General features: G+C 38.4%; 1 protein-coding gene and 1 long non-coding RNA gene across 2 annotated transcripts; one reads left to right on the plus strand and one right to left on the minus strand.

The window, feature by feature from the left end:
- The first annotated feature begins 2,038 nt into the window (after positions 1 to 2,038).
- LOC138585877 (lactadherin-like) lies at positions 2,039 to 13,226 on the plus strand. The gene is made up of 10 exons (XM_069657844.1): positions 2,039 to 2,223; positions 5,834 to 5,959; positions 6,047 to 6,178; positions 9,293 to 9,406; positions 9,803 to 9,984; positions 10,072 to 10,227; positions 10,839 to 10,983; positions 11,691 to 11,893; positions 11,984 to 12,139; positions 12,366 to 13,226. Exons 1-10 carry the CDS (start codon positions 2,151 to 2,153, stop codon positions 12,507 to 12,509), a joined length of 1,431 nt encoding a protein of 476 aa, XP_069513945.1. The 5' UTR covers positions 2,039 to 2,150; the 3' UTR covers positions 12,510 to 13,226.
- A 4,293-nt stretch (positions 13,227 to 17,519) lies between these two features.
- LOC138597934 (uncharacterized) lies at positions 17,520 to 18,568 on the minus strand. Its single transcript, XR_011308639.1, has 3 exons — positions 18,485 to 18,568; positions 17,784 to 17,961; positions 17,520 to 17,685 (listed from the first exon to the last, which is right to left on the minus strand). It is a non-coding gene; the product is annotated as an uncharacterized lncRNA (long non-coding RNA).
- Between the last annotated feature and the right edge of the window lie 4,434 nt (positions 18,569 to 23,002).

A 23,002-nucleotide genomic window follows, 5' to 3' on the forward strand; every position in this document is an offset into this window, starting at 1 on the left:
TTAGTATTTTACGATCACACCATCGACGAGATGCTTCGTGAACGTGACAGGAACGTGAGCTGCAACCTGTTACATAACACTTCCTCTACACTGATTTCCATACATTTGCATGTACAGGAGGATAATGTTACAGTTAATTGGCGCATGCTTTGTGATTATGGTTTCTTTATCAGAAAATAAAACTGATGTTTTATTTCCTTACTTATTCAACTTTAAGGCATACACTTACAGGCACTGTTAGTGTAAATGTGCAAGAACCTGTTCCCTACTGTATCTACAGTATCCTATTCTGCTGTTTAATTAGACATTTAATCAACTACAGCGTTGAGGTTACAAATGAGTCTAAAATGAACCGTGGTCAGCAGCAGAGATCAGTAGGGAAAAACTGGAGAACATCCAGTCCTTGTTGCAGTTATATCATAATGTCCACCTGATGGCGACAGAGTTTAAGAGATTCTTTATAAAGCAAGTACTCCCCTGTGTGAATAATTCATTTAAGAGTACAGCAGAAAAGATCCATAAGGCGAAGGTGAAAACATTGTGAAAACAGTCTAATGACAATTTAATGATAACACTTGTTGAAAAGGGTTTATATATTTTGTTAGATCAGTTAAGGTTTAAAAATATGCATTGCCTTTATATGGGTGCCTGAAGGCTACATATACAAAATAGGCTTAACAAGGCTTAACTATGTATATCTAAAGCTTTTATACCTTTTTAACCCTTTTGCCAAAACAGACAGATGAGAGTAAATGCTAGTTGGAAATCAGAATCAGCAAAGTATATTACCAAGCGGGTGTTTCATTAATTTAGTGCATATCAATCATGATTGTCAGATAAAAAGATAGTTGACAACTCAAATTCTACAAAAGATAATAGTCATGTAAAATGTAAAATCAATGTAAAATAGAAAAATTAACAATAAAAAAGTATATACAAATATCTCAAACATTACTGACTTAAAATCAAAATAGCTAGGCCTATGTAGTGTTTAAAATGCAGTGCAAAATAGTGACAAAGCAATGGGCCACTGTTGAATCATAAAGAAAAGTCCTCAGTTGGGGTCTTTAAAAAATATGTATATTTTTTGCCATCCAAAGTAAATTTAAGGATCTCTATCTATAAAACTAGCCTGACAGTGCTCTGAAGGAAATAGTGGCCTCCGAGCTTGAGTTTGTTGGCTGCTGCATTCTGCCTGCATTGATTCTTAAATACTTGGCAGGGGGCAGATGCAGTTTTCCCACGGGGATTAATTCAAGGCACCAAATTGGTAGATCACTTAAATTTGCATGGTTCAGGAGTGGGATGGTCATCCTGTTCCTCGCCAAGACCTCACCAAAAAGCACACAAACTAGTCAATAACTGTCGTGTTACTAAGTGTTACGGGCTTTAAATGTCAATCTCAGCTGCAGATATTTTCATTTTTACCTGAAACGGCTGCGTAAAATAGCCCGTCAATAACCCGTGCATGGACTAACTCAAAACCCCGCCCACCCTGTCAATCTGGGTATGGTGGTGCCTTCAAATGTTCATCATACAACTGGATATTTAATAACACAAACCATTAAGATTGGTAATGAAAATAATTAGGCTTTTGGAACACAATTACTTTTATTTCGTTTTATTTTATTATTATAATTTTAATCATCAGGTGCCACAAATTAATTCGGTATGATGCTTGATCCTGGGGGTCTAATTTATAATATATAATAATAATATACGTAGTAAAGTAAAATAAACTGTGGAAAAGAAAGAAACAACAAATATTGGCTAACTTGAGTTTACAGCTTTTGTTTTAAGTTATAAGACTGACCAAAAAGAAAGTTACCTCTATCAAAAAAAAACAACAACAACAGGCTACCATAAATAAAAATGCTAGGAAACGTTCCTCCTGTTACTGTCTCTTTCTGTTTACTGACGTGGCTCCGAGTTCTCCGCCCCTATAACGTCACATGTCATTAACCCGGGTATTATCGAAAAATCCCGGTGGCTCTTGGATTTACCTTATCACGGCGTCCTGCCTTCACACTCTAGGCTGAATTCCGAAAATTCCTACGGCACTTTAAAGCAGCATTAGTTAGAAGTTTAGCGGCATCGCGTCGCTCCGGACAAACAATCCTGCGGAACGAACAAAGTCAGGACAAACAAACATGACACGTCCTGGAAATGTATTGACAGCGATTCCAGCATTAATTCTTCTGCTTTGTCTGTATTCAGTCAGAGGTAAGTCCTTTTTTACCACCTACACGTATCAAATCTGAGTAATCTCACTGTTTATGTCTGTGTAGTAGTTTATCAGTAGATTGCAGCTAGCATTGAAAGAATTACTGCTTTTACATAGTCTATACTAGTCTCTTTCTCACTTCTAACACTAGACTACATCCACCTTTTTCATATAAACCAGTAGAGGACTTTGCCACTGAACTATGCCACCTAGTCTTATTTTTTTCCATTTTAATTTTACTGACTCATGAAGACAGTTTTTCCTACTGTGTGTCAACGCCTCTTGGCTTTGTGGTGGGAAAAGTAGAATGAATGACAAAAGGGGAGATGTGCAACAGGTTTGTCATTCAAATGCCAATGGATGTCTTTTCACAGAGTTGTTGTCTGCCAAATGCCTTTAATATAAAAGCTGAGTTAACATAACAATAACAATGATCTCATGTGGATGTCTGTGTCATTTCCTATCACCAAATCAGGACTCAGATCATATGTTTTTTGTAAGCCCTTATCCGAATGTACCAGCTTATTATTGTCTTGGCAGAATGGGTTATTAAATGTGAGAGTACTCTGTTATTACACGTGAGACTCTGTTATTATATGGTCTATTTTACCCAGTGGTTATAACGTAAGAAGCAGGTTTGCAGAAGAAATGTTTCTTGCAAAGTTTAACAGTATCTTGAATGTGTTTTCTTGCATGCACCGCCCACAGTAAAGAGCAGTTTGCTAAATGTCATGATGATGCATCTCCAGGGGTTAAACAATAGATTTATTCACATGTTATTTGTGCTTATTTTGAATGCATCATTGCCCCCGTGGAAACCTCTGTGGTCACACTAAGAGGTGGTGCAGATGGAAGGAAAAATAACACCATATGTTGTCTTGTCTGGAGCCAACATGAGCCAGCTGTCCACTCACCTACCTTTAGTTTAACCTGGAAAAGAGGTTGCCAAAAAGGAGAGCTTAAAGTGCTCTGGGTCAAATTTAAAAACAACATAGTTTTTTACTGTCTTTACCGTATTTCCTTCTGATGAAATAATGTTTGAGCATATTCAGGGACATATTCATTGTGGATTATTTGTGTATTTGTACATACATACTGGACGCAAAGGACCTTGATGATATGAAACTAAATTATTGTGAGTTTGTCCGTAAACATTCAGGAACTGATCGTCGATGTAGCCTATTGGGCCTATTTCTTTGCCCATTATTTCCCACCTGTCAGTAAGTCAGGTGTGCTGCGTGTCCTCAGTCACTCCTGAGCCGCTGCACTGTCATGTTGTGTAACTTTCAGTCCTGAAAGAGCCTCATGCATCTGTGCAGCCTGGCTAATCCTGCAAGCTCTTAATCCTGCACACAGGCACGTTATATTGTCAGTTGTTGTGTGCATTAAAATGTTTCGTTGTTTTAAAATGTGTTTAGATTTTCCATTGGTTACCACATTTAAAGGTAAGTATCTGTGCAATAGGATACACTATCTCTTTCAAGGCTTGTGTCATGCTCATAAAGACACCATTGCTTAAAAGCTAAAAAAAACTAAATAATGTTTTTCATTGCATAATTATGTCACTCCGGTAGCAAAGCCAGTCTGCCCAGTTCCCCGAGGTTTGACGACTGTCAGATCTGATCTTGTATAAACAGTTGCAGTTCAGTGATACAATCTGCGATATTATCACCAGTATCACATTTTAACACCTCAGTACTGTGAGGAAAACTCTATGAAAATACAAAGTGTGCAGTATTCGCTGTTTTTTCCAGCTTTATTCCTCACAGATGCCAAAGAAAATGCCATAAAAAGTCCAGGTCATCCTTTTAAGGCTGCTTAGAGTTTGAATGGAGACTCTGACGTGGCATGTAATGAGTCAACATGGTGGTACAAAAACACACACAGATTATGAGGTCAGGTTTTGTCATTCTGACTGCCCGAGTGTGTGAGTCATAAATCTGTGCCCTGCCACTCCCACTGGAGGTCTGTGCCATTATTTTCCTGATCCAGTCAGGATCTGTGACTCAGCACTCTGCGCCTCACAGCCGAGTCTGCAGCACTGCTGTTGTTATAAACACTCAGGCCAGACACTCATAGCCCATCCCTCCTTGCCCCCTCCCAAAACAGATTCTGTTACCTGTTGAAACTCGATGTGTGTGGAGCACAAGAAGAGATCCAACTACAAATGTGCCACAAATGTATCTTTAAATCAGGCTTATCTCAAAGGGGAACTCAACCCAGTGTAAACATCAAGTCCCTTTTTGTTATCACAGAGAGCACTATTGAGTCAGTCAGAGCCCTGCTAATGTCATCAGGGTGAGTTTCAAAGACATGATTAATTACCTTGAAGGGAGTTTCTCAATAAAATCACTATTAAATTTGATCACAGGGAATGTTGAATCCTGTGCTGACCTACAGTATACACTAAAGGTTAGGATATCTCAAGTAAAGCTGAAATAGTTAGTCCATAAATGGTTGACAGAAGCATAATCAGCAATTTTAGTGATGAGTATTTGTTTATGTCAGTTTCTAAACATTTCATGCTTCCAGCTCTCTATTCTGAGGATAAAATAAGAATAATTATAATAATAGTAATAATAATAATAATACCGCTTTATTTGTGTAGCACTTTTCTTGACAGGAGCACAAAGTGCTTTACAGAAGCAAGTTAAAAGAGACAATCTCAAATGTAGATAAACACATAAACCGCAAAATACAAGCATGCACTTTAACAACTGTATAAAAGAAAATCTAAAATAAAACCAGCAAAAGGTGGTAAAATATAATAACGCTAAAGTATGCACACCAGAGCACCTTTTGGTGATAAATGGTAATTGCGGGAGCACACTTCCCAGATATCCAGACATTTACGTTTGGCTCCCTTTGTCAAGGTTGAAGCTCTTGAGTTTCCTCGCTGACGGTCGCTTTCCTTGTTAGACTGTTTGATTTTTTCTGCAGATGTTGCCACAGACACCCAGTCCACAATGATACTATATACTGTCGGGATAATCTTTGAGATTATCACTTTAAGCTCTGGGATAATAATGAATGTGACTTGACAAGTTTATGTCATATAGGTTATTTTTTAAAACCATTCCCCCTACTGTAAGTTATTGAGTGCAGCGCTACATTTCTATAGGACACCTTTACAAGATGTTGTGATGACTTGTCACTTGCTTTTAATGCCTACCACAACCTGAGGTATTCTCTTCTACTTAACAAACTGAATTGATCCCTTTCCCAGAATGACATGAGACGACCTCCAGAGCATAAGTGGGAGTTGTTAACCTGTGGCTTTACTTTAGGGGTTAAGAGGGCAACACTTGCAGCATAACAAGATCAGGAGGACAAGAGTTTCCCCGGCAAGAAACAGCGAGGGATTCAAAACAACATGTGTTAGAGCTGCACTGCAGTTTAAAGTAGCTACTGGCAACGTACGTCCTCTGGAATCCATTGTAACACCAGAAATAAGCAACCGTTGTACAAGAAAATGGGTGTGAAAAGTGTTAAGTGCCCCGGCAGTAGCTGCTATTTTTCTATGTTACGGTCTTGTAGGATCGATTTCTAAGAGCTGCTTCAGTGATTTCATACCTTCCTCTCTGTTTTTCCTCCTTCTCATTTACCCAGGTGACTACTGTAAGGTGAATCTTTGCCACAATGGAGCAACATGTGTGATGGGGGTCGGAGATGATCCGTTCATCTGCATCTGTGCAGATGGCTTCGGTGGAGACACCTGCAACCTTACAGAAACAGGTACAGAAAGCGAAACCCCTTTTTGGAGGTAAAAGAATGTAGTTAATATTTCTCTATAAATAAACTCTCTCCTTCGCTTTGCCTCAGGACCGTGCAGTCCAAACCCCTGTAAGAACGACGGGTCATGCGAGGTCATCTCTCCGACAAGACGAGGAGACGTTTTCAACGAGTACGTCTGCAAGTGCCAGCCAGGCTTCGATGGAGTGCACTGCCAGATCAGTACGTTCCTTCTGGATATGATTAATGAGTCTTTTCCTCTTTCCCTGTGCGCATATACAACTACATTTACATCTGTCCTTAATATCGCAGAATTTCACCCTAGAAAGCTTTTTTTTAACAAGTCAGTCTTGATATTCAGGGAAGATGTAATGGTCTAGATAAAAAGAAGACACTCTACATACAGCAACAATAAAACTGATTGATCTGTATACAATAAAGAAGTCACAAAATGGGAGAAAGGCATTTAAAATTTTGCCCCAAACAAGCCAGTAGGCTGTGTAATAAAAAAGCAGTAGGCTTTACTTTCAGGAGAGTTCTCTATAGGTGTGAACAGACAAACCTTTTCCATCCTGTCATAGTGCTGAAAAGACGTGTAGGCAGCTCAACAGTTTCATGAAAGGCTCTCTTTCAGTGGATTCTACGGCCTTTCTGTCCGGCTAATGAGCAAAACACCACTCCAAGTCTCTTAGCATGCAGAGGCCTTCCTCGCAGGTTCATGAGGAATAGTTTGCGCTTGAGCTTTAACAAAGCTGTTAAAGAATTTGATTAAGTAAATTCCATCCTATCCTCTTAATGTATTGACTTAGTTGGCTGGGAATTGTTGCTGAAGTTTACAGTTTATTAGTGGAAGAAAAGGAGAGCAATTATTTTCTACAAGATTGAACGTCTTTAGCAAAATCGTTTTTCTCAAAAGGAATGAGTCATTCAACTTGAAGTTGAAAATACTTTGTGTGTATGATGGTCATAAGTAAAACACAAAGGATAAAAAAGATTCTTTTTATAATTATAGTGCAAAAAGGGACTTTCACTGTGACTGCAGAGACATTTTTTGTGAATGAACAGCTCACCCCAAAGCCCACAGCCTGGCCACAAAATGTAGTGCTTGTGCAGTCTGGTCGTCTACTCCCAAATATTTTCTAAATTTGAGTCAGTCAGACGTCACAGGCTGGATGGGTGTCGAGGTGCTTGAACGAGAAGGAAGCAGCTGTCCCATATATCATGTTCAGTAAATGTAAAGACATAAATTCATTCATTCAATTCAAGTATTTCAGAGGTTGCAATTTAACTTTGTAGAAATGAGCATCTCACCTGCAAGTTAAGCTAAAAAATCTGCCACATTCATTTGTGTCATGTCAACATTGCTGCCAGACAAGTGAATAATAGTCCAAGAGCAAAGACGCTATTTCAGGGGTCCTTCTCTCTGTAGGATCATCTGTTTCTAGGTGTTATTAGCTGCTGCGCCAGTTTTGTCACAGCCATACAGACGTTTGATTCTAAGTTGTGACCAATCCTCTTAGCGTTAACGGGAACAAGAATTAAATAGACCCATGTGGCCTTACGTCAAGATGTCATCTGCTTTAGTCTGGTAAAGTTTCTTAGTGTGTAAGGCAGGTAAAATAAGGCTTTATTTATTATTATCCATGAAATCTAATTATGTAGTAACCCTGCCGAACCCCTCAGTGCAAACTCATACCATGATAAACAGACATCTAGATAGATTGATACATATCGAAGAAACAATTAAGTTTTATGCAGATTGCTCAATTAAATTCGGACATGTCCAGCCATCTTGGCTCCTTGTTTTATAAAGCTGGAATTCAGATACATTTTATGATTAAACTAACTCAGCTACATGGTAAAAATATCATATTATTTTGTTGGCAGCTAAATACTGTATATAGCAATACTGGGCATGTGAAGAGTTTATTTGGCAGGAGAAAATACAAGCTACGCCTACCTCAGACTAATGAACATACAATTTATTTGGGGAGATAAACAGATACAGAGAGTAGATTTACTGTAAAACCTTCATGCATTTATTTTTTGTGGGTAGACTTCAGCTGCACTCAGAACTGATCTGGTAGCTGTGACAACTGTCTTGATGCATAGGTTAGGGGTTGGAAAACACTATAAACATACAATAAGATCCAGTTGAAACTAACAATACCCTGAAAGAACAGAAAGGTTTTGACCAGTTCATGATGTATGTAAACAAATAATTTCATGAGAGCGATAAGTTTCGTTTGGCTGCAATCCAGTGCAGCTGCATTACAAAAACAGGTCAAGAATATACATATACAAATATCTATAGCTATATGCATATAAAAATAGAGTTGTACTATATTTGAATACATAGATAAAGACTGTATTTACAGTGTTAGCTGATAATATTATAAGAAATGAAGCAGGCCAGCCTAGCGAGCATTTGTGAATTGATAAGTTAACAATTATTGCAAAGTTAATTAATAATTTACAGTTATTGCACAGGGTATGAATTAATTAACAATTGTTAAACAGTGAATTAATTAATTAATAATTAAATAAAGGTCATCCAGTATTACATCAGTGCAGGTTTATGTCTCATGAGCAAGTTAAGTGCTGTCACTCATGGCATTAAGAACCCAGCTAAGTGTAGAAAAAAAACATGAACAATGAGGTTGATTGTCTGGTCTTATGTCTGAATAGGGAAAGCAATTCAATGCTTTTTAAGATGATTGAAAAAGATTAAGCTTCTCTGTATAAACCATCCAGACTTGCTGTGCAAACCTGCCACCTTGTGGAGATAAAGCAACATTACATGGACAGTGCTTGAAGGGAATCCAGGGAGTGACTACAGACTTGCTTTGTTGTCATTGTTACTGTGCAGGAAAGTGAGATACTTATCCTTATACTGGTATCTTAAGTTTCTACAATCCACAGAGTTTATTTTTAGGCTAACTGATGGTGATAAAAACATGGATATAACCTCTTAAATTCTCCCTGTTACTCTCCACATTCATCCAGTCGTCACACAAGCTATAATTATCAGTCATGACCTTTGACCTCTCACCTGCTGTGCCCTTTAAACTTGTTGCCAAGAGTGTCCCGTCTCTGCAGGGTCACTATCAGGCCACTCCTGTCAGCATGTTAGATTGAAGAGAAACTACCTGTCAACAACTGTATTTTGGAGACACAGTGAGGCTTTTGTCGGCCACCTGTGCCAACGCCACCACCTGCTCTCTCCCAGAGCCGTCAGTAATCTGTTTTGTGATTGTTGTGTTCCACAGAATATTTCCCTGATTCTTTGTTGCAGTTAGTTTGAGGAGTTAAAGTACGTTTTTTTCTCTTTCTCAGATGTAAACGACTGTGTGGACCAGCCCTGTAAGAACGGAGGGATGTGTCGAGATCTTGATGGAGACTACACCTGCCAGTGCCCCTCACCATACGTTGGAAAGCAGTGCCACTTAAGTACGTTCACGATCTAACATTTCATTTCACTTTACACACTTTTCTGAGAGGTCTACGGATATTTATGACCTCATGTCACCTCAACATGTTTGAAAATGTTTGGAAAAAACTCTGAATATCAATAAAGTACACTTTCTACCACTGAGTGGTGTAATATCTTGAAAAAGTACTTTACCAGTGGTTGACTTAGGGAGAAGTAAATGTAATAAATATCTGTTATGGTTCTTTTACGTGGAAAATACAAGATACATTTTTTAAACATCACAATTAAACTTATAACTTTGGTTTCCAGTTGACACTTAATGTGATTTACACTATAAAAAGGGATAAAATAAATTTAGCGACACTAAAATACTTGACTTCTACCTTGCTGATTTTTTAATGACTGTGTCCCAGGTTGCATCTCTCTGCTGGGGATGGAGGGAGGAGCAATCGTGGAGTCCCAAATTTCATCCTCCTCTGTGCACTTCGGCATTCTGGGTCTTCAGCGCTGGGGTCCTGAGTTGGCTCGACTCAACAACCAGGGCATCGTCAACGCCTGGACGTCAGCCGCCCATGACAGGAACCCCTGGATCGAGGTGAGACATGTCAGCGCTTTAAAGTAATCTGCCTTACATGTTGGAGCTTTGAAGCTGACTGAAACATTTGCTTCCTGTTAACAACAGATTGATATGCAGAAGAAGATGCGTCTGACGGGCATCATCACTCAGGGTGCCAGTCGCATGGGCACAGCTGAGTACATCAAGGCCTTCAAGGTGGCGAGCAGCTTTGATGGAACGGTTTACACCACTTACAGATTGGATGGCCAACGCAGGGACAAGGTTAGAGGACTTCCTCATTATTATCATGTTTACAGCTCTCTCACCAGCAACTTTTACATAATCTCAGTTTCGTTCTCTTTGGCGGCACCTATGGTGATAAACGGTAATTGCGGGAGCACACTTCCCAGATATCCAGACAGTGTTGGCTCCGGTTGTAACTCTTGATTTTCCTCGCTGACGGTCGCTTTCCCTTTTAGACTGTTTGCTTCATCTGAGCGTCAAGTTTGTTTCTTTTTCTTTGGATTTTCACTTATTTTTGAAGTTGTATCTGTAGTCATCCATCTTTTCTTTGTTTGTTCAGCCATAGTAGATTACTGTTTACTTGCAACACTTGCAGACCGGAAAAGCAGCCGCTTAGCTCCGCCTACCCTCTCTGGCAGACCAACCACTGCTGGCTGATGGAAGTGATTTTTTCAGTGAAAGTCGCATCAGACACCCAGTCCGTAATACTGCAAATGCAAAGGCTTTCATCAGTGGGCCATAGGATCAGTCACCATTGTGTTACCTCATTCGGCAATAGATAGTGACTTAACAGATATTTATTCAAATGAAAATCTTTAAGATTGTTTCTTTAAGCCGTAAATGTAATTGCCTGTGTCTGTGTGCTGCAGGTGTTTGTGGGAAACACAGACAACGAGAGCACAAAGACCAACCTTTTTGACCCTCCCATCGTGGCCCAGCACATCCGCATCATCCCTGTGGTTTGCCGCAGGGCCTGCACGCTGCGCATGGAGCTGGTGGGCTGTGAACTCAACGGTAAACACTCAGAACAACTTTAACTGGCAGAGCAATGTCAGAAACTTCGTGTTACTATAATATTCAAAAACACGTTTGAGTTGAATGAAAAAGGACAGATGACCCACAGTCAGTTCAAGCCAAGTCAAATTATAGCCTCTGACAGCTTTCCATATTGAACAAAGGTAAAAACATAATGTCTGAAGCTTGGAAATGCACAGAATGTCTCTTTTGTTTATGTCTCTTGTTTTACTATCTAGATTCCTAAATGCTGTGGTTACACCGACAAGCATAATGACAGTGTTCGACTACATAACATAGCCTCCATCTAGCCCTGGTTAGAAAATATATAGTATAAACAGTGTCTGTGGGCAGACTTCAACATGCAACAATAACACCAGCAATTCAAGAAAAACACGGAGACAGAAACACTTGTGGAGTTTTTTCCATCTCCGTCTCTGACAGCTACAACATTACAAACGCTGCATGTAAAGCTGTGCGCAACGCATTCTTCTACTCTGTTTGCCTCTTTCTGATCCTTCCTCTTGGTCCTTGTTGGGTGTAAAAATCCTTTAAATCTTCTGAATATTCCTAATCTTCTTCAAAGGGAAAAGAAGGTGAACTTAATTGGTCCTTTCTTTGGGTGTAATTAATATTTCCTCTTTCTCTCTCTGTCGCTTGTGGTTTCCCTCCCTCCTCTGTCTTTCTGTCTGCTCTTTAATTCACAGTTTATTCAAACACGGCAGGTTGCTCAGCCTCTCTGGGAATGAAGTCGCGCCTCGTCTCGGACGGGCAGCTCTCAGCCTCCAGCTCTTTCCGCACGTGGGGCATCGACACCTTCACGTGGCACCCTCAGTTCGCCCGGCTGGATAAGCAGGGAAAGACGAACGCCTGGTCTCCTGCACACAACAACCGCTCAGAGTGGATACAGGTCAGGGAAAATGTTATTCTTCTTGATTATATCCCTTAAACCCAGCAGATGTTGCAGATTATAACAGTTTTTCTTTGTTTTCTTCACCAGGTTGATCTGGAGAAGACGAAGCGCCTCACAGGCATCATCACTCAGGGGGCAAAGGACTTTGGGGTGGTGCAGTTTGTGTCAGCGTTTAAAGTTACTTACAGTAACGATGGAGAGTCGTGGAGAACTGTGAAGGAGGAAAACACCACCAATGATAAGGTCAGACATATTTTCTCGATGCTCTGCATGACTGTGTGGCTGACTGAATCTTGGTCGTAGTGTTGTCACAAGGCAGCACTTCTCAGTTTGAAGACAAGTGATTGATAACATATTTGGTCGATGTTTTCACCAGCTTAGTAGAGACTAAAACATGCTCCATTTACAAAAACTTAACCACAAAAAGTTATGCTTTTACTTTAACTGTAACCTCTACATTTTTCTGCAGCTCTTCCAGGGCAACATCGACAACAACTCCCAAAAGAAGAATCTGTTCGAGCCTCCATTTTACGCCCGGTACATCCGAGTCGTCCCCTGGGAGTGGCACGAGCGCATCACTCTACGCATGGAGCTGCTCGGCTGCGACGACTAGAAACTCATTAATCACCATCTAACAGAGCTCCATCGATATCAAGTCGCTCCCTCTCCTAACACCTACGGACGAACAGCTTCTGTTCTGACCCTGTTTCTCTGGATGAAGATCCTGTTGGCGGCTGGGACTGTTAACACTTGTAGCACTTTCTGACTTTTTTATGTTTATGTTCATAGAATTGTTTGAATAATTTAATGATTTCAATTTTAATGCTTCAGATGAAAACAAACTTTGCTTATTACTTGCTCATTCTTAAATTTCAACTAAGCTCTTTATAATAAGTTCTTTCAAGTCTGGAGACTTAACAAACCTACAGTTATGTTGATGGTTTTAACAGTCTCTAGAGTTAGATTAAAAACATCCTCACCTGCATTCTCACTGTATCTCACGTTTACTCACTTTACTCAACACTACTGCTAGCTTTACATCACACAGCCTTTCAATAAAGAGTATATTTCTTACCATCCTGTAAGAGGCCAATCGTGTCCCGATGAAGTAAATTTAGCCTTTAAAGTTTAAACTGCAGATCACTGTAGAGAGTTTGTCTGTTCTCTAAATGTTAAGCAGGTTTTTCAGCTTCTTTCTTCCACAAAATTTCATTGTAATTAATCCTTTTTGCAACAAATGTGAATAGAGATATTTGTAGAGAATAAAACATTGTTTTACATTTTTTTATTGATTGTTGATCTTGAACTGAGATCATTTATTAAATGTTAAAATAAACCTTTTTGTGTTTGTTTTTTAATCAGTAGACTCAAACATGTCTATGTCATGCTTTAGTATGAGCTGCTATAAATTAAGGTCAACAGATACAAAAGATGTTATAGCCATAACTGCACTTAGACACTTAGGCTGATTTCTGCATGAACAAAGTGATCAGTGAGGCCACATACAGGGGACCCAGTGAAAGTATCATAATGCAAGGAACATGCATTTTAAAAAGCACTTTCACTGGTCATTGAAGGTGGCCTTTCTGCATTGTTCCCATGGATTTACAATCCAATAAGTAAACCTTTTATCAGATATCACTATTTAAGGCTAACATGAAAGGAGGGTGCAGCAGGAGTTTGTGTGTGACTAGAAGCACTCACAGATAAGAGAATTAAAGTTAAACTTTGTGAAGAAGAACCTGCTGTCCCCTTTTCTTTCTCGCACAACTGTCCAAATCTTAACAAGTTAGATAAGATAAGATAAAGGGAAGTTGTTGTGAGTCTTCTCTAGCTGGACTACCTGACTTTGGCCTGCTGTTTACAAGAGTAATTACCCCGTTAGACGCTCATCTTCCTGCTAAGCTCTCAGCTCTGGTATGTTTGGCCCCTGGTTGCTCTCATCTCTATGAAATGACTGAAATGAAGGATGGAGCATCTCTAACATATCTGTCCTCCTGGTGTACTACCATGCCATGACTACAGCATGTGTCTGCACATTTCATTTGTTTTCAAAACCGCAGGAAGTGTCCCATAAAAGATTATACTGCTTCCAGGAAAACACAGCTTCCACCACCACAATGAACATCTGCTTTCAGAGTTTAGAAGGGATGTAAAGGACTTGTAGCCCAACATATTCCTCCAAACAGCTGCTCAAGATGAGCCTGTTTGTTATTGTTGTTCTTACTGTGATAAAAACTTTAGGAGGGAACACGACCAAAACAACTTGGCCCTCATTTATCAAACGAACGTACGGCAGAAAACCGTGCGTACGACCATTTCCACGCAAGTTTCGGCATTTATCAATTTGGACGTGAGCGGAAGCTACGATCAGATCTCACGTCAGGTCTGAGCTCGTGTACGCAAATCTGAGTCTGTGGATTTGTGGTGCAGCACAGCAAAATCTGTCTGAGTCTGAAAGTAATTATTAAACAAACCTCAGCTGTCATCTAAGCATAAGCAGCCACATATTCAGAACAGATCAAACGGATTCTTAAAACGAATAAAACAAAATGATTTTTTGAGTAGTGTGCATGTACAGTGAACAATATATAAGATAAACAGTGAAAAATATCCTCCCTGCATCTTCAATAAGTACCACTAGACTGACTTGAATGTTTAAAGCTTATCTCCTAAAAAATACCAGTTTTATTTCCTTTTTTCCACACTTTTAAATCTTATTTATGTTTTTAAGCGAGTGTTTTCCAGTCTTACAACCCAAATAAGCCAGCATTTACATACGCATAGTACAAGAACAGATACAAGAATAATAAGATAAAGAATGAAAACGAATTACCTCTTTATGCGCATGTGACGGCCATCAAGTTGCACAAGTCTGGGGATAAACTCAGGTCAAACAGGTCTGTAGTTTACTGTTGGGAGATCTGAAACATGAAAATGTTTAAGAATCCGATCTGACCTGCAGAAAGTCAAATATATCTCTGTGACAGAATGAACCTGACTCAGGCTCAGCAGGTGTGTGGAGGATAGAGCAGAGATTGCTGAAGCTCTATGCCGCCTGAAAATTCGAGGCTGGACCGCTGGCTGATGGAAGCGTTTGATATCCCGTCATCAGACCATAAAGAAACTCTGGTCCTTTGGCTTCCCTCCTCCTCAGGTAAAAAATCAAATACAGACGCACACATCCCTTCGTGGGTGTTGGATCCAAAACAATTAAGTATATCAAAGAAATATATCAAGATCCGCACACCAGGAAGCTCCCGTAAAGGGCTTTATTTAGCACAAAGTGACGTTTCAGTCTGAAGAAGAGCATGATATATTTGTTCCCTCCTCCTCAGCACAAGCATGGAGTCTACTGCTACAAATCAGATGAAGAATAAATGTACCCTGGTCTATTCCACAGGGTCAGAGATTTTAAGTTGGCGGTTTTCTTTCTGCTTCTTTTTTGAAATTCTGTAAGGTGATAAAGTTCTACTATACAATGCTATACCTCAGGTTATTTTAACTTGATGGCAGATGTTGCATGATCAGTTTTTACCTCAGTGGCACTCCAACTTTTTTGTATGAGTGCAATTAAAATCCTTGTACAGAAGATTCATGTCTGTCTCTCCAGACAGAAATGGTTCACCCACATACACAACTCAGCTATGTTAACCAAGAAGACTGTTAAACAGATAAATATGCATTATAAGGGGAAACAGTAAACACGATTCAAGATCAGCTGACGCAGGAGCTTTATTTGAACAAAAAACAAGGCACATTATATTCAGGTTGACTTTTCTGTCAGTTGTCCCTGCTGTGCATCTGTGTGAGGTAGACTGTAGTAATCTTACGGAGGTCCTCTTTGGTTGGAACATAACACAACAAACATAACAAAACATAAACTGTCAATTTGGAACAACTTGAACTATTTGCTTTAATACAACTTATTGATTTTGACCCCTTTGTTTATACCTAGTGAATAACAGAGTGGCTTGTTTTTATAGATCAGTTCTCCACCATTGGAAATCCTAAACTCAACCAGTGGATTAAGGTACACAAAGTACAGGAAAAGCAGCATACTGGACTGAAGAATGTATCATGGGTAAATTTGCTTTAAGTCCAGTCTAACCTTCTCGTGTTATTTCTTGCTTTTCAATAAGTAAGTTATGTGAACAGTAACTTTTTCATAACACAAAGGCGATTTGTGAACAGTGCTTACAAACTAATCAAATGAGGGAAGCATTGTGTTCCACAGGTTACTGTTTACATTTTTGAGCCCTCCCTCGGTTTTTCAATGCTTCTTAGGATAAAAACATGTTAAACATAGGAAGAAAAAAAAAAATTTGTTTATGCATGTGTGTAAACTCTCTCCTACTCAAACTCCGCTTCGAACAGGAGTCTCTCGATTTTCATCCTGACATCAGCCTTTTTCTGAGGGGACAACTTTTTGAACATTTTCACGAGGCTCATGAAGTAGAATTCATCGCAGTCTTGTGGCTTGTCAAAGTTTGTCTGCACAGTTCGGTGACACTTTGAAGAATCCGGCCCCACAGCTTCATATTCGTTATCTGGGATTGTTGGAGTTACTGAGTAGCTGCTGCTTGCTCCTCGGCTGTTTTGATCATCTGAATCTGGGCTGAAGGTCATATCTTCACAGTCACTGCCTGTTTCCTGTGAGGATAACAAAATCAAATCAGGGAGGTTTAATTATCCTGCCAACCAGTAAAAGCTACTTAGGGTTTAGAGGGAACTGTTTATGAAACTCATAATGGGACTTATGATGGAAAGTAGGGATAGCCGATTATCGGCGCCAATATTCGCCATTTTGACGCATATCGGCATCGGCCTTTTTTAATTTTAATTTAATTTTTTTTATTTTTTAAATCTGACGGCCGATAAGAGTTCATTTCTTTGCAAATTTCATTTAACTTTGTTTTATTTACTTTATCAAACTTCAGGAAGTTATTTATTTATTTATTTAAATTTTATAAGATAGAATTTTATAATTTTATAAGAGATGCTGCTGACCCTGGGAACTCCCTGCGCTTTTTGTTTGTTTGTTTAATAAACATATGCTTAAATGCATTTAAACAAAGTTAAGTGTTGGAGTTTGTATTATTCAAAATTTTGACGCTAATATTTTAACTTTTACTGTAAATGAATATCGGCTCCAAATATCGGTTATCGGCCTCCTTGACTACTAATAATCAGTATCGGTATCGGCCCTGAAAAAACCATATCGGTCTATCTCTAATGGAAAGAGTCAAGATGCACCTGTTTTGGCACTTTTGGCTCCCATCCAGTGATTAAAATACGCAAAAGGTTTTAAAATACATTTCAGAAGTGTTATGAGAATTGATTAGGAAAGCTAGAAAAGTATCACAAAGAATAAATCAAGGCGCTGTATTCAAACCAAAGATTTTATATCACCCATCAGACAAATCCCTGAAAGTGTTGCAAATTTCACTTTCTGCTGGACAATATTAATTGCACAAGACAGGAGACAATGGTCTCTTGTCATAATAAAAGATTAGGTAATAAGCATGTACATGATCACAGTCTTACCATGTAATATGATGTGGGGGTGTCTCTCCCTTCAGGAATCAGTGAAGGAGCTTCACTTTGGGCTCTTAACGTTGCTGCTGTGTTTAGCTGGGATAATATTTTGGCTCTGTGCCCATGGCCTGAGTGGCATGATGACAGATGATTCTTAAAATCTATTTTTCGAATCAGTGACGATGCACAGTACAAACAGTGGTAATGAGGCTGGTTTCTGCACTGCAGTCCGCATTTGTGGATGGTGTACTCTGAAATCAGAACAAAACATTTAAACCAGTTGAACTTAGTTAAGATCAATTTTACTACAGTCAGTTAACTGGAAGATAGAAAATGTATAAACCCTTACTTCCAATGAAAACAGCTTTCTTTAAATGGATTTCCAAATGCTCCCTGAGTGTGGTGTAATTAGCGGGTCTGAAAAAAGTTGGTGAACAAAATGGACAGTGATATGTGTTTGGAGGGCAGCAATCGTTGCAGCTTTGCAGAGGAGGGAAGGAAAGTCCATTCTGGATGGACACATGGACCTGGAAAATATTGACAGGGAAAGAGGAGTCATTATTGAGACACAATTTAAACAATGTTATTTAACATAACCGATACAAGGGATTTTTATTTTGTGTGTGATTCTGATGAATCACATTTTCATGATTGTTTGTCGACCAATTTCGCCTTAAGTGTTACTTAAACGCTGTTCTGTTGCGATTTATTTATCCTGAAAATAGAAAACTATTTTTTCGGTTCACGTATTTGTGAGATCTCCTAATTGCCTTCGCAGCAGTAAAAAGTAGAAACTAACAAAAAACACATGACTGTGGTTAGCCATAGTTGGTTAGCTTGCTACCTACCTGGCTACTTATCAGTTAGCTAGACAATTGGCTAATAGCTTTGCAAGTCAAGAAGACAACAGCTCTGAGGAACTAACCGTACTTAAACTTACTAAAAGGTTTAAATTTGAGGATAACACAACAGTCGAATATGCATTATTTGTGATGATTTTAAAATGCTATGCATTAAAAATTAATGTATTATTTTCATTTGTTTTCTTACTTTTAACTGTCGAAATGTTTCCATTGTTTCCAAAAGTTAGGATTTCAACCGAGGAATGTGGGATCGCCTTCTTCTGCTTCTTCTTCTTCTTAATTGGTAGTTGTGCAATCCAGCGTCCCGGTGCATTACAGCCACCTACTGGACTGGATGAAATGGATACTTAAAGACAAAAAAGAAAAGAAGAAAGAAAAAGAAAGAAAAATGAATAAAAAACATAAAAACATGATACATGTTGAAAAGATCATTCTGGTCTTTTAAATTATAGAAAATTATTCATTATTAAATACTGCTATGGGCATAGATCTGAATGATTGGCACTTAAGCCTTTGCCATCATTGTGTGATAGTGTGTGTGAATGGGTGAATGTGACATGGTGTAAAAGCAGCTTTGAGTGGTCACAAGACAAGAAAAGCGCTATACAAGTACAGTCCATTTACAGAGAGCTGTTCGACATTTAAGTCTTTTACTTATTTTTATTCTAGTTCTTTGTTAATTGTTCTGCACCAAAACAAAGTCCTTGTATGTGTTAACCTACTTGGCAATAAACCCCGATTCAGATTCTGATTTTCCTGCTATTAGCCCATATTAAGGGAACAGTGTAAGTTAGAATAACCAAAACAAGTTGTAATGAAGTTGATCCCACTTCGGTTGAAAAATAGTTAAAATGTCACTCTCCTTCATATTATTCCCTTAAACTTCTGGTTACTTTCTGCATAGACTGTTTAGCAGACAAAGTAAATATTCAGCAGACTAATATACTTTTTTCCTCAGTCAGCTTTTCCACTTGCCCCAAAATAAAAATGCACACTGTTACCTCACAACCAGGAACTAAAAAACTAGCCAGAGATTCCACTTGATTTTAATAGGCTGATGGATGATATCCATATTGCTTGTGTGCTATTGTCATTTTAATGATTGATCACATCCTTCTTGAGTTTGACTTTAATGTAAACATGTAATATTTGGTTTCCTTGTATGTCATCAACGAATCTAATTTATTTTCTCTTCACACAATGGAAAGGAGTTATGTTGCAAATGCATGTAGTTCTTATTATTCATTACTTCTTATGTGATAATTTGTTTATTTATATTTTTTAATATATATGTTGGTGTCTACACCAAAGTCATTTTTGAAACACAGAGAACACATTATTCACATAATGTATTAACTTTATTGTCATCCAATCACTTCTTGGGAAGCTGACGTTCCAGCTGTTTCCTGGTATTCTCATTACCGTCATTTCAGTCACATGCTTCCCTTTGTAAATGTGTGTGAAATATGTTTGTTAATGCATCTCTGACTACAGTGGCGCCTCAAAGAAGGAAAGCTCTTCAGAGTTAAGTCATTTAATTTGCACGCCTTTGAGTAAATCTAAAAAGCATCTTGAACTCATCTGAACTTAATCAAATGTTGGAGGAACCCTCTCACACTCTTTAAAAAATGTCTCCTTCCTCTGGACGTCTTTCTTTTCTCCTTTACTGCTGAAAAGAATCTGTTCAGTCAAAATCACCAGAGTACAATAAAGAAAAAAAGGATAAAGGACAGGGGAATAAAAGCATCACCCTGATTTTTTTGCAATGGTTGCTCGGCATGGGTCATACTAGGAGGGGCCAAATCTCATTGATTCAACACTACAAATTAAACCGCCCATCTCAAGAATCTGCCAGTGGGCCACTACAATAAGAGTAGGCATGATATCAATTCCACTACAGGGGAGTACATGTGCCTAATGTATCCGTATTGAAACCGGCAATCAGCACTAAGGGTTGGAAAATATCATATTAATTACAATAAAAAATCCAATATGGCGCATTCCTTGTTAGAAGTATAAATAGCAATAAATATTTGGCAGGAGGTGTGTACAGACACTGACAGGAAGGCCGATATAACATTTGAGTGCAGTGTAAAAACAATATTTTGTAAAGTGTCTTTGAGTACCTTTTAAAGCGCTATATAAATAAAATGTATTATTATTATTATTATTATTATTTTCTTTATTCCCGTCCAGGCTTTTTATATGTCATTTCAATCAAGCATGCATCACTTTTGCAGAGTGCAATGTCGTTTTAAAAAGTTTATAGAAGGAATTGTTTGCAACTGCTAATAAAAATATAGACGTTTGATATGTTCAGAGATCACAGCAATACAATTATGTGGAATTATTTACACCATTTTTTGTTTTCTTTGTCATGTAGACACATAAAGGTGAGATTTAAAGCCAGACACAGAGAGAGGTTTACAACGAAACAGTGTGAGTGTGCAGTTTTGTGTGTCTGTTTAAGTCTTTAGAATGAGTTTAAAAGAAGAAAAAAATTTAAAAGTGAAAACTTCTCAAACTGAGGTATATTCACAGCCAGCAGATGGCAGTCAGACGTTTTGGTACATTCAGAGAACAATAAATGCAGGACAAAATGTGCAGAAAACACTGAACTAAACTGACTCTCTCGATTTTGCTGCAAATGGACAAACTTTAAAGTAACTCAAGGTTTTATATTCAATTCAACATTTTTCCTATTCAGAGCTCTTAATCCTTCATTAAACATGATCCACTGAGCATCACACGGATTGGAGAGTATATTTTCTGAATGCATGGTGAACAGACTGCAGTCATGCAGAAAATCTGGCATTCATGGAAATACAATCAGATTAAATGTGAAGAATGAAGGGTGACATAAATGTGACTCTCTGAAAGTCTGAGGTGAAATGTGACGGTAGGGCAGTCAGAGGGGGGGAAATCCGAGCAGAACACCGTGTACAGTCAGTGAAGTATGTTCACAGAACCCGCAGTATCTCACAGGTTTGTGAGATATTCATATGAGGGGCAGTGTAATATTTGCTGTGCAGATGATTCACCATATTGTCAGGTTCATGTTAGGAGACACAGTGACCAAATCTTCACCTATTAAGCTACAGTAAAGAGGCCACACAGACAGATGAAACAGCCGGAGACAGTGTTGGCACAGGTTATCTGTATACTACATTATGCATCACAACCAAGGATGCATATTGGAGTTTATCGAAAGAAAGCTCACACTCACACCCATGACTGAACGTGTGCAAAACATTTATTATGTAAATGGATACATTAATCAGGACATCATCTATCTCACAGCAACTTCACACGGCTGTATGTCAATGAAAAATAAGATCAGAGATCAAGTTCATTTTACAGCTACATGTGTCTCTCTCGTGATTTTAGAGCAATATTATGACCTTTAAAGTGTCACCATGAGAGCTTCTTGGTTATTAAAGCATAACCCTGACTCCTTATCGTGCAATTATTCAATTAGGAGTGAATTCCTGCTTTTGTTCCCTATACGTGATGTGATGCTTTACTTTAAACGCATGTGAGCAAACATCTGCTTTACACTTTTTACTGCTCACAAAGAAAAAAACAACACGCTCTCAGTTTAATGGAAATTTGAGGTATAAAATTATTTTGTTAATCAATATTTAAATGCAGAAGTTTAAATACAACATTTGAAGCATTTTTATGTCTGAAAAGTATCAATATCAAATGAAAAATGTAATCTAAAGACACTCAGTAGCTGTATAATAGTTGAGAGATACAATCCACTCTGTTTTGAGTAAACTAGCTGATGCTCAAATGTGCCGAGCAGAGATGGAAACACTGCTTTGCTTAGCTGAAAGAACTGTTACACCCCATATTAAAGTGGCCTTATGGGGCGAACAACAATCGGACCCAAAAATAACCATGCGAAACACCTTAAAACACTCAAATACATCGGATTTATTAAAGGACACAATTAAACAACCACATCATTAACTGAAGAACAACAAAACACAATAACACAAAATCCCTGTCTGAGAGGCACAGCAGTCCCCACAACAGAGGCCTCTCTTCTGACGTCAGATCAGATACTGTTTGAAGGAAAGGTGCACCTCACTGACAATCAGACACACTAGCAGAGTTGAGACAATAGAAGGGGGAAAGGGACAAACAGAACGGGGAGACACGCAGCCGTACCAGTATATAAATGTATCTAAAAATACACCATTAAAGGTAAAAGTCATATATTCACAACTCACAAAATGATGAAGTATATCAACAAAAAGTACTTTAAGTATCAAGCACACAATATGTTATTTTGCAGAAAAAAATGACTTATCAGTGTTATATTTTTATAGAATTATACATAAACTGAAACTTACAGATAGACTGCTGGATATTCAAATCTATAACAATTGTAGTGATATAAACTCATTATATGTTTTTTTTTTTCTTTAATTAATTAAGGGCAGATGTAATGCAAAAAGTACATAAATATAGTGATGTACTAGCATAACATTATATAATATGGCAAGTAAATGTAAAAATGGGTAAATATAGAAATAGGTAAAAATCATTATTAATAAGACACTGGTTAACACTATTTATCTCAGCTTGACCCCATTGAAACATTACATCATATTCAGTCCATGGACGTAAAAGATTGAGGGCAGAATGCAGACTTCACTTTAAGACTCCAATTTGGCAGAATGAATCCGCGCCAAAC

The sequence above is a fragment of the Semicossyphus pulcher genome, unplaced genomic scaffold, assembly GCF_022749685.1.
Source record: "Semicossyphus pulcher isolate SPU_LCO1_2020_fin unplaced genomic scaffold, fSemPul1.0.p SCAF_1, whole genome shotgun sequence".
NCBI classification, from domain to species: Eukaryota; Metazoa; Chordata; class Actinopteri; order Labriformes; family Labridae; genus Semicossyphus; species Semicossyphus pulcher.

What these genes read in the sequence shown, in the direction of transcription:
- LOC138585877 (XM_069657844.1), top strand. Translation starts at nt 2,151, where the DNA reads ATGACACGTCCTGGAAATGTATTGACAGCGATTCCAGCATTAATTCTT. An exon ending in ATGGCCAACGCAGGGACAAG is followed by an intron (nt 10,228 to 10,838) that starts GTTAGAGGACTT and finishes TGTGTGCTGCAG; the next exon opens with GTGTTTGTGGGAAACACAGA. An exon ending in AAAACACCACCAATGATAAG is followed by an intron (nt 12,140 to 12,365) that starts GTCAGACATATT and finishes ATTTTTCTGCAG; the next exon opens with CTCTTCCAGGGCAACATCGA.